This window comes from Erithacus rubecula (assembly GCF_903797595.1).
Source record: "Erithacus rubecula genome assembly, chromosome: 3".
Taxonomy (NCBI): Eukaryota; Metazoa; Chordata; class Aves; order Passeriformes; family Muscicapidae; genus Erithacus; species Erithacus rubecula.
This window is the reverse complement of record NC_136689.1, coordinates 471,538-483,496: the sequence shown is the minus strand read 5'-3', so window position 1 is coordinate 483,496 and position 11,959 is coordinate 471,538. Positions and strand designations below refer to the sequence as shown.

The window sequence follows — 11,959 nt, the reverse complement described above, 5'->3', positions numbered from 1 at the left end:
CCCAGGGACAGCGGTGCCAGGATGTGCCCGCGTGTGCCCTGCCCAGGGATGCTGGTGCGGGATGTGTCCCCCGGTGTCCCCGAGGATGGCGATGCTGGGGGGCTCGGAGGGTGTCCCCCCAAGGCCGGGAGTGCCGAATGTGCCCCTTGCCCCCCCCAGAGGATACCCACGCTAGGGGTGGCAGGATGTGTGTCCCTCGGGGTTGGGGGTGTCGGGATGTGTCCCAGTGTCCCCCTCCGGTACCGAGGTGTGTCCCCCGATGCCGGGGGGTACCGGGCTGTGTCCCCCGGCGCTGGCGGTGCCGAGACGCGCCCCCGGCGCTGCCCGCGGGGTGCCGGGGGGGTGCGTGCCCGTGCCCGTGCCCGGAGCCGCCGCCGCGCCCGCGGTCCCCGCCCCGCCGCCCGGCCCGGCCCCCCCGGCTCGGCGCGGCTCCGCTCGGCTCGGCGCGGCTCGCTCGGAGCGGGGCGGGCGGAGCCGCTGCCGGTGCCGGCCCCTGGCGGAGCCGGGGTCCCTCCATGCGCCATGGCCCCCTGCGCCCCCCGCGCCCCCGCGCCCTGGCCCTGCTGCTGGCGATCGGCGCCCTCGGTGCGTACCGGGGACCGGACACGGGATGGGCGCGGGGGGGGCGGATCCCGGGCGGGGGGGATCCCCCGGGGGGGGCTGCGGGGGTGGGGGGATCCCCTCAGCGGGACTGGATCCCATTGCCGGGGGCTGCAGCCCCGGGGGGAGGTGGATCCCCCTGGGCGGGGGCTCGGATCCCACTGCGGGGAGTGATGGCATCGATCCTGTCGCCGGGGGCTGGATCCCTTTTATGGGGGGGCATCTGCAGGAGCCAGGGCAGGGCTGGATCTCCTTGCAGGGCGAGCGGGATCCCCTTGCCGGGGCCGGATCCCTTGCGTGGGGCTGGATCCCCTTGAGGGAAGGGCTGGATCCCCTTGCCGGGGCCGGATCCCCTTGCCGGGGCGGATCCTTGCGGCAGGGGCTGGATCCCCGCGTGTGCAGGGGGAGCATCTGCAGGAGCCGGGGAAGGGCTGGAGCCCCTTGCAGGAGGGAGCGGATTCCCTTGCAGGGGCTGGGTCCTCTTGGGAATGATTATGGGGTGCACTTGCAGGAAGCGGAGGGGGTTGGATCCCCTTGGAAGGGGCTGGATTCCATTGCAGGGGGAGTTGGATACCCTTGGGAAGGGGCTGGGTACCCTTGCAGGGAGCTGGATCCTGTTGCAGGGGCGGGATCTGGTTCTGTGTATGGGGTGCACTTGCACGAACCGAGGAGGGCTGGATCCGCTTGCAGGGGGCTGGATCCCGCTGTGGGGAGGGCTGGATCCTGCCGTGTGTCTGGATGGACATGCGGGAGGCAGAGAGGGCTGATCCCCTCGGAAGGGGCTGGATTCCATTGCGGAGGGGCTGATCCCGCTGCAGGCGCTGATCCCGCTGTGTGCAGCGGCTGCATCCGCAGCGGCCACAGGGGCTGGACCCCCGGCAAAGAGAGACGGGTCCATGGGGGGGGGAGCGGGGCTGGATCCCCTCGCAGGGCTGTATGTGTGCAGTGCCCTTACGAGAACCACAGAAGGGCTGAATCGATTGGGGGGGGGGGGGCTGGATCCCCTTGTGGGGGGCTGATTTCTTTGGGGAAGGGCTGGCCCCCCTTGCAGCAGGGGCTGGATCCCTCTGCAGGGGGATGGATCCCCTTGAAGGGCAGCTGGGCTTGTGGGGGGCTGTGCTGAGGGGGGTGTCACAGGATTGGGTGGGGGGCACCCGCAGTTCTGTGGGGTTCAGCCCATCAGTCGCCGGGAGATTCAAGGATTCGGGGTGCAGCCCCCTCTGCCCCCCCCAGATCCTTGTCGTGGCGCTGGTGGGTGCGAGGCGGAGCAGGTGGGGACCTGTTGGACCCCCCCAGGCCGCCGCGTCCTCCCAGGGGTGCGGGGGCACCTCTGACACCTCTTTCTCTCCTTGCTCCCCCCCAGCATCCGCGTGGCCCCCCCAAAACTCCAGCGTTGGTGAGGGGAGAGCCTGGGAGGCTCGTTGGAGAGCAGCCCCCCCGCAATGGGGAGGCGGCGAGTGGGAGACCCCGCGGGGGCACCCAACAACAGCACGAGCGCCGGGGGGGCCGCAGCGGGGACCCCAGCTGGAGCCCCCCGGGGGGGGCGCGGCCACCACCGAGCCCTCGGCCGGGCCCGAGGGGTGCCGGGCTGCGAGGGCGAGGCCAGCGCCGTGCCCCCCCCGAGCCGTGACCTGGCCCGGGGCCGGGGCCGCGCTGCCGGGGGCTCTGGGCAGCCCCGAGGAGCCGGGCAGCGGTGACCGGCCCACGCTCGGCCCGGGGGGCTCCGGGGGGCTGCCGGCCGCCCTGCCCAGCCCCCCCGGGCCCCAGCCCGCCACCCGACTCGGCCGAACCCGAGCTGCTGCCGGCGGCCGGGGGCTCGGCCGAGCCGCGCACCCCCGCGCTGGGCCAGCCCGGCCCCGCGGCCGCCGCCGGGGGGGACTCGGGGGGTCCCCCGGAGCTCTGGGCCGCCGCCTCCAGCCCGGCCCCGGCGCAGGGCGCCCGCGGCTGGACCGACCTGACGTGGCTGCAGGAGCCCATCACCGCCGCCACGGGCCCGGCCAAGCCCCCGGGCGAGCGCGCGGGCTCGGACATCATCGACGTCGACTACTACGACCTGTTCGAGGGGGGCGAGGGACTGGGGGGCTTCCCCGGGGCCGGCCGGGGCGCGGCCGGCTCGGCGCGGCGGCGGGAGCCCGAGGGGGCGGCCACGCCCTGGGCCCTGCACGAGCTCTACGACGACTTCACGCCCTTCGACGACGCCGATTTCTACCCCCACCACCTCCTCTACGCCGACGGGGACGACGAGGACGAGCTGGAGGACGAGGAGGAAGAAGAGGAGGAGGAAGACGGGGGGCTGGAGGATGAGAACGGCTACCGGCCGCCAGCCTCGGCCGCGCCCGGCGCCGCCCCGGCCCCGCCGGAGCCCCGGCCCACCGGGCACCGAGCCGCGGCCCCGCCGCCGCCGCCCACGGCCTGGCCGCGCCCGGGGGAGCGGGACAACGGCTCCGAGTGCCGGAGCGGCTACGTGCGCCACAACAGCTCCTGCCGCTCCCTCTGCGACCTCGTCCCCAGCTACTGCCACAACGGCGGCCAGTGCTACCTGGTGGAGAGCCACGGGGCCTTCTGCCGGTAAGGGACGGGGCCCCGGGGGCTGCGGGTGGGGGCTCGGCATCCCGGGCTTCACTGTCCTCTGTGCCCCATCCCGGGGCTTTCCATCCCCTGCAGCCCATTCTGGGGTTCTCCATCCCCTGCAGCCCATCCCAGGGCTCTCCATCCCCTGCAGCCCATCCCGGGGCTCTCCATCCCCTGCACACCATCCCGGGGCTCTCCATCCCCTGTGTCCCATCCCGGAGTTGTCCATCCCCAATCTTTCCATCCCCAGGTTCTCCATTCCCATGTATCTCACTCCCAGTCCTTCCATCTATTGTGCAGCCCCACCCCCAGTCTCTCCCTTCTCCATGCATCCCATCCCTGATCTCTTCATCCCACTGTGCCCCAGCCCCAGACTCTCCACCCCCCATGTGCCCTATTTCCAGTGTTTCCGTCCCCCTGCACTCCATTCCTGGCATCTCCATCCCTTTCATCCCATTCCTAGTCTGTCCAACCCCAAGTACCTCATTCCTTGGCTCTCCATTCCCTCTTCCCCATCCCTGGGCTCTCCATCCTCCTGGATGATTCTCAGTCTTTCCATCCATTGTGTACCTCACTCCCCACCTCTCCATCCTCCTTGCACCCCATCCTTGGGCTCCCCATCTCCATTCCAAGTCCCTCCACCCTCCACTCCCCTCATTCCTGGGCTCTGCTTTCTCTCTACTCCATCCCTGGGCTCTCCATCCCCCTGAACCGCCGGTTCCCAGCCTTTCCCTCCTTTGTCCATTCCGTTCCGGACCTTTCCATCTCCTCGGCACCCCGTTCCCGGGCTGCCCATGGCCCTGCACCCGCTCCCAGCCCCATCCCTCGGGAGGCGCGGGGGTTTCCCTGCCCCCCGAGCGGCGGCTGGGCAGGAATTAGGTCAGGGCCGCGCAGCCGGGGCTGCGGGGCGGCCGCGCTAATCGGGCCCGGCAGATTGCGCCCGGGAGGCGATGCCGGCTGCGCCGCACGCACCGGGCTGTGCCCTGCGGCTGGCACCGAGCCCGCGCTTCGGGGGGACCCCGCTGGGGCTGCAAGTCACCGGTGCGGGCCCCCAGCGCCCTCTGGGACACCCCGGCCCCGCTCCCGGTGTCCCCCAGTGTCCCCATGTCACTCGGTGTCACCCCCGCTCAGACACCCGTAATCCCTCCAGGCACAAACAGCGCATCTCCCGAGGATGCTCTGTGAGGCGGGGGGCACGTTTTGGGGCGGGGGGACGCGTTTTGAGGGCGGGGGCTGGCTCTGAGCGCGTCCCCCGGCAGGTGCAACACGCAGGACTACACGTGGCACAAGGGCACGCGCTGCGAGTCCATCGTCACCGACTTCCAGGTGATGTGCGTGGCCGTGGGCTCGGCCGCGCTCGTGGTGCTGCTGCTCTTCATGCTCACCGTGTTCTTCGCCAAGAAGCTCTACCTGCTCAAGACGGAGAACAGCAAACTGCGCAAGACCAAGTGAGTGACGGGGACACCCCCAAACCCCCTGCCCTGACCCCCAGCCCGTCCTTTCGGCGTCACCGGGACCCCCGGTGAGGGTGGCTGGGAAAGCTGCCGGGGGCGGGAGGCGTGGATGTGGCTCCTGCTGCACCGCTAATCCCTCAAAGCTGCTCCTGACTGGCACCAGTTAATCTGCTTCGCTGGGAGCTGCGGACACCGGCTGGGCTGCCATCGGGGACGCTCCGGCTGGGGACAGGGCTGGGGGGTGACAGGGAAGGGTTTGGGGTCACCCCCCCGCCCCAGCCGCTGCTGCCCGGCTCCCGGAGCAGGGACGAGGGAGCCTTCCCAGCCAGTCCCTAATGAGCTGTTAATTAGTGTTTGGAAATGCCAAGTGTAATTAGCAGGGAAGCTCCGCGCCAGCTCCCGGGTCTCCCTCTCCAGCCCTGCCCCGGGCTCTCCTTCCTGCTCTCCTGCCCAGAGCCCAGCTACCCCAAAACCCCACAGCGGGGGGCACCGAGCCCCCCCAAATGTCACATTGGGCTCGTTTATCCCCAACTCCGTCTCTGGGTGCATTTAGCCCCGAAACCTCCAGAGCTGAGGACATTTAAGCCCACAGACCTCCATCCCTGGGTGCACTAAATCCTCAAGCCCCCCAGACCTGGAGGCATTGAGCTCCCCAGATCCTCAGAGCTGGGGGTGTAAAACCCCAAACCCGCAGAGGAGAGAAGATTCATCCCTCCAAAGCCCTTAGATCTGGGAGTATTTAGCTCGGACTTCCATTCCTGGAGATATTTATCCCCCCAGAACTCCAGTTTGGGACTCCCCCAAACCAGGGTGACCCCAGTCCGCGGGCGGGGCTGTGCGGGGTCCTGCTCTCAGCGCTGCTCTCCTGCAGATACCGCACCCCGTCCGAGCTGCACAACGACAACTTCTCCCTCTCCACCATCGCCGAGGGCTCCCACCCAAACGTAAGGAGCTGTGTGGCACCACCCCCCGTCCCCCTTCCCACCTCATCCGTGTCCCTCTGTCTGTAACCTCTGCCCCTCCCCGTGATTCCAGCGCTGCTCTGCTGTCCCCATCCTGCCATGGTCACCGCTCTGTCCCCTTTCTGCTCGGTCCCCAATGACCCAAACCGATCCTGGGCCAGACAGAGGGGCAGTGTCACCCCTTTGTCTCCTTGTTGTTCGGTCCCCAATGACCCAAACCGGACCTGGGCCGGGCACGGGGGCAGTGTCACCGTTCTGTCCCCTCACTGTTCGGTCCCCAATGACCCAAACCGGACCTGGGCCGGGCACGGGGGCAGTGTCCCCGCTCTGTCCCCTCCTGCCCGTGTGGCTCCCCGGGGAGCCGCCATCCCGAGCTGCCGGTGGCTTTGGCTCGGTGTGTGGGTGGCAGGGGTGGCTGTGCCGGAGTTTGCAGGGAGGGGCAGCCGGGACAGACGATGCTCCCTGGCTGTGGCACCACTGGGCAGGACCAGCGGTGTCCAGGAGGATGGCTCGCTCCGGGATGCTGCCGTGGCTGGGATGCGCCCGCCGGCATCTCCCGGGTTCCCTCCCGACCTCCTGTCTTTCGACTCGGAACAGAGAGAAGCCAAGGGCTTTGCGGAGCGCGAGCCGGAGGAGGAGCGTAGGTCCCTTTAGCCTTTCCCCACCCATGGCCGGTGTTCCCCGTCTTCCGAGCGCCTTTAGCAGCCGTAGCCCGGGCAGGAGGCTCCGGGCCCGGCCCGTCCCCGCTGCCGGCAGGATGAACCTCGGGATGAACTCGGTGCCGGGCTCTGACACGTCCCTCGTGCCCTCCGGAGCCGGAGGGTTCGGCACGCGGTGCCTGGGACGCAGCACTCCGAGGATGAGGAGGGGTCAGCAGGGTCGACACCCCTGGAAAGGGCTTTTTGGGGCTTCTGCAGCGGTGGAGCCGATGGCACCAGCTCCGGACCGGCCGCTGCCCGGGAGATGGAGAATCCTGTCCCTGTGTGACAGCGGCCCTTGAGTGTCCGCGTCACTGTGCCGCTCTCCAAGTGGCAGCAGCAGCATCGGAACCAGCACGGCCCCCCAGGACAGCCCCCCCGCCCCGCCCCGCTGCGGGATCGTGCGGGCACAGCCCGGCCCTGGCGCGGGGAGACGCTCAGGGGGGACAGCGGGGACAGAGAGGCGTGCCCGGCCTTGGAGCGGCGCGGGGACACCGGCTGTACGCTGAGGAACCCAATAAACCCAACCCCTGTGGCCTCCCCTGGGAGTGGCTGATTGTGGCGGGGAGCGGGAGATGCGAGGGATGGGAAGAGAAACCGGGAGGGGCCGGGGGCGGGTGGCCGGGGGGATGTGCCCGTGGCTGGCACAGGCTCCGGGATGGCACAGGGGCTCCCGGATGGCACAGCCCGTGGGCACTGGTGGCTTTGGGAGCCGCAGCACCCCGAGGTGGGGAGGCCGTGCTGGGGGACAGGGAGGTCGCACCCTGTCCCCGCGGTGCCCCCGTGCCGCCTTCTGAGCTGGGGAGGGGATTTTCTCTGCCAGGGGACAGCGCTGCCCTCGCTGGGTGTCCCCCATCACCCTGCCCTGACCCCCCCTCTCCTCCCCCCCGCAGGACGATCCCAGCGCTCCCCACAAGCTGCAGGACTCGCTGAAATCCTGCCTGAAGGACGAGGAGCCCTTCAACATCCACAACTCGACGTCGCCCAAGCACGACAAAGGGGAGCAGGACGTGGGGGAGCTGAACTGCCTCCAGAACAACCTGACGTGAGCGGCGGGGCCGGGGGGCGCAGCCAGGCTCGCCCCGCTCCCGCTCCCCCCGCCGCCCTCCCCTTCCCGCTCCGTGGCATGCTTTGGTGTGTTTTGTACAGAGGAAAGCCAAAATTCCGGTGATAATTCGGCCGTGTCGTGGGGGGTGTTTGGTTCGTGCTCCGTGTTTCTCGCTTGGGTTCGTTCCGCGCTGTGATTTCTAAACCTTTGCCGTTCCGCAACTGACTTTTTTTGTACTTTTGCCCCACTTTTTTTGAAATACAGGTAAAAACAACAAAAAAGGAGGGGAAAAAAAAAAAAGGGAAGATCTTGAAATAAATAAACCTTTTTTTTTTTTAAAGTTAAGGCTCTCTCCGGTGCCTGCAATCTCCCGACACGGACATTCCTGTCCCCCGACAGGGATTCAGTCCCTGCTTGCACAGGGTCCCATCTGAGCGACACCCGGGGGTGGTGGGTAGTAGGCCCCCATTTGTCACCCTCTGCAGGCACCTTCCTGCCTCTGCCAGGCCAGGGGTGCAGCACATCTCGCCCCCCTGGACACCCCGGCAGCAGCTGGGACACCCCGGGATGTCTGGAGGTGCCTGGGCTGCTCCAAGGTTTGCTCCATCCCCATCCCTCAGTGGAGCTGCCCAGGATGCCCGCGGGATTTTGGGTGTCACCCCCCAGCTCCCAGGTTCCACCTGCGTGGAGAAGAAACGGTGCCACTGTCCCAGCTGGCCCTGCTGGCATCCTCCTGTGATGGAGCATGGAGCAGGGATCTCTCCCCCGGGGATGGAGCAGGGATCTCTCCCCAGGGAACCCCAGCTCTCCCACCCCCTCCCCTCCGGCCGCGGCTCCGTCTTGCTTCCAGAGGAACCGATTTCTTCTGGCTTGGGATCCATGGCCGTGCCTTACTCCGGGCTGCTCGGGAAGAGCACACGAAGCCGTTAATCACCGCACGATATTAAGTGTGCGGCACGTCGGGGAAGCAGCCGGCGCTCTCCCGGGACGGGCGGCGCTCTCCCGCAGCTCGCCGTGGATCGGATGCTCCCGGTGCGTCCTGTGAGCCGCTAAATAATTAATTCTCGGCTTGTTCGGGGAGATTAAAACCCGAGGAGTGGTGGCAGGAGGCGGCAGTGGATCCCGGCGGTCCCGGAGGCGCAGCGAGCGGCGCCGGCACCGGCGGGGGTCGGTCCTTGCCATTCCCCTCCCAGCACGGGGATCTAGGACAGGTAAAACCACGGATAAAGCACTGGGAACGTGCACACCGCAATAAAAAGGGTGGGTCAGGGGCAGAGGGATGTGCTGGTGGACCAGGAGGGGAGAAAACCCCGAGGAAATGTGGGGTGTCCTGGCTGGGCATAAACTTCCCGTGGGACGGGGAGAAAGGGAAAGGGATCTGGAGTGGGATGAGCACGGCTGTGATGGGAGAGGATCTGTGCTTGTGCACGAGGAGAGGAAATGGCTGTGCAAGGACAGGGGTATTGAGGGAATTGGGAATCCCAGAAGGATGTTAGAGGGGATTGGGAATCCAGAATGATGTCACGTTGTGGGTAAAAAGGGCAGAGGAGCACTGAGGGATGGGGAAGGGCAGTCCACATTGCCAGCTGCCCTTGGAGGGACTCAGCAAGGTGGGAAGCAGGGGGCCATAGAGGTGAGGCTGGCACAGCCCCTCCATCCACCCTGGCTGGTGTCACTGTGCAGGTGAGGCTGGCACAGCCCCTCTATCCCACCCTGGCTGGTGTCACTGTGCAGGTGAGGCTGGCACAGCACATCATGCACAGTGTCACCAAGGAGCTGAGGGTGACATGGCACAGCCCCTCAAGCCTGGTACAGCCCATCTGTCCTGGACCTGCCGTGGCTCCTCACAGAGGTGCCCACCTTGGAGGGGTGCCCACCTCGGAGGGGTGCCCACATTCCCGTTTCTGTCCCTTCCAAGGAGCCACCAGCCGGGTGGGCAGCGGTGGGACTGTCCCCTCCACAGGTGGCTCCTGTCCTGGAGCTGTGAGGGGTCACCCACAGAGCAATCCTGCATTCAGGAGCCATCCCCAGCCGCAGCCGCTCACCCCGTGGGCTGGAGGGACTTACTGGGATTCAGGGCAGAACTGGGTCACCGGGATTTAAGCAGGTTTAAGGACGCTCCTGCTCCTGCCCAGGTTGGGAGCGCTGGGGGGGATTTGTCCCCCTGTGCCTGTGTTCTGGGGTCCTGCTCTGCCCCCCTCGCTCCCCCCTCTGTCAGACCCTACTCACCCTGCTGGTCACTCCTGTCCCCTCGGGAAGGCACAGCCTCCGTTCCTGCCCCATCCAGCCGCCACCAGCCCCATCTGCTCGGGGTCCGTGTCCCTCGCTGTGCCCGGGTCCCAGCCCAGCTCCATCCCCTCTGCCTCCCCAGAGGAGGCAGGAGCTGCTCTGCAGGGCTCACGGGGTTATCCGAGGGCTCCCGTGCTGGGACAGGAGAGGGCGAGGAGCAGGCGCCGATTTCACGGGCCCTGCGGAGGAATTTGCCTCCCAGCCAGCAGAGCAACACTCGGGCTTTAATCACAGGCCTAATCACCGCGGTGCAGAGAGGCCAGAGAGCCATTAAATTTCAATGCTTGGCTGGTTCGCTGGGCGGGGAGATGCCCATTGTGGCCACAAGGGCTGGCGCGGGATGCGGGAAGGGAACTGGCACCGGCACCGGGCTGCCCTCCTCTCTCCACCGTCCTCTTTTCTCTCGCAGACACAAAACAGGATTGGAGCCACGACCCCCAGACAAGGAGCCTTTCTTCCCTTGACAAGCTCCGGCTGCCTGAAACAAAATATCCGGAGCTGGGATTCATTGGGTGAGCCCCGATTCACCAAACAGGATCCGATTCACCAGCCCAGGGTCCCAATTCACCAACCAACTCCACATTCACCAACCAAGATTCCTCATTCATGGCCTGAGCCCACATTCATGGTCTGAGTTCACATTCACCAACCAAGATTCCACATTCATGGCCTGAGCCACGTTCAGCAGCTGAGAGCCCCATCACTGGCTGAGCCCCAACTTAATGGCCCAAAGTCCCAACTCACCACCCGAATTTTGATTCACCAACCAATTTTCCAAACTCACCAGGCACTGCTCAGGAGCACGGGGGCTGGAGAAGGAGGTGGCAGCAGCTCAGAGGTCCCTGTCAGGCTGCACACCCCATCCTGTGCTCAAAACCTTGGGTGCAGGACGCAGCTCCTTTGGGATTGCAGGCTGGGCTGCCCCTCCCTGAGGTGCCAGGAGCTGGCAGTGCCATGTCTGTCCCTTGTCCCCTTCTAGACACCTCTAGGACATTGCCTTGCCTGAGGGCTGGCCCCACACCCTTTCTCTCAGAGGAATATTTGGAATTTGAGTCAGGCTGTGTCCCTTCCCCTGCTTGGTGCTTCTGTCCCACGTCTCCCAGCACGGCACAGCCTGGCTCCAGTCACACCCAGTGCTTGGGTGGATCCTCTCCCTGCTGTCCCAGCTCCCTGGGCAAGGAGGGTCAGGCTCCAGGAACCATTCCCAAACCCTTCTGGAGCATCCCTGACCCCAGCACAGTGTTATGTGGTGAACACTGAGATGCTTCCCGGTGAGCCAAAGGTTTGGGAGGGGCCATGTCCTGCAGGTCACTGTGGGGAGCTCCTGGGAGCACCTCTGGTGACATCCCCGTGTTCCCACCAGTGCTGGGCTGGGAGGAGCCTGCAACTGGTAATTGCTCAGCCAGAAAACACCAGGACCCTGGTAAATACCAATTACTCCATTACTCACAGCCTGGACATAACAGGGAGCAATTCCAGTATTAAACTGACTCTGCATTGGATTTAAAGAGAGGAGAAAAGCAAAATCCTCTTAACTTGGTGAACTGTAAAATGCCCAGTGTGGGAACAAGGAGCTGGGCATGCGCCCCAGTGATGCCAGGACAGCTCCAGGCATTGGCTCCCCTGTGCCACTGTCACTGGGCTGACTGGTGCCACTGGGACAGGGACAGAGCAGGGCACGGCCCAGCAGCAGCACAGACTGCTTGGGAACAGGGGCAGGAGCAGAGCTGGCCAAGGCTGAGCGTGACCCAACCCTCATGAAAAGGGAAAATGAAGACAAGGGATGGTGAGGTTTTGGAGGAGTGGGAAGCAGGATCTGGTGGGAGGCAGGTTTGAAAGTGAAAGGAGTTAAGGAAACTGGCAGGGCTTCAAAGGAACTCTGCAAGCAGCACACACAGGAGCCATCCCAGGAGCAGGAACCAGCCTGGCTGCATCACAAGCTCCTCACTGACCTCAGGCTCGAGAAAAAAGGTTTTTGGGAAGTGGGAACTAGGTCAAATTGCTAAGGACAGTTACAAGGGGAGCATAAGCATGTGGGGAGACATCAGAAAGGCCAAATTGAGATGGAAATAGGCAGGAATCATTAAGGAGAAGAAGAAAAGGCTCCATCAGCAGGAGCAGGAGGAAGGGAGCGTTGGTCTGCACCCAGGGAAGGAGGAAGGCGGCTGGCAGAGGAGGCTGGGAATTCAACAGGACCACTGGCTTGTTTTAAAACCTTTTAAAAGGTTTTAAAGGCTGATAGCCCAGCCTTGAGAGGTGCCAAGTGCCAGCAGATCCCCACCACAGTAATGAGGTGCTGTGCTGCCATGAGAGAGCAGCAAGTGCAGAAATGGGAAT

General features: G+C 65.8%; 1 protein-coding gene across 1 annotated transcript; it reads left to right on the top strand.

The window, feature by feature from the left end:
* Positions 1–522: 522 nt before the first annotated feature.
* Positions 523–7,468, top strand: CSPG5 (chondroitin sulfate proteoglycan 5; the record flags this gene model as incomplete). The annotated part of the gene is given in 9 exon segments (XM_079302218.1): positions 523–541; positions 544–585; positions 1,964–2,058; positions 2,061–2,120; positions 2,122–2,372; positions 2,374–3,168; positions 4,431–4,619; positions 5,497–5,569; positions 7,179–7,468. Coding segments are annotated over 9 exon segments (1,680 nt in total). The 3' UTR covers positions 7,335–7,468.
* Positions 7,469–11,959: the final 4,491 nt, after the last annotated feature.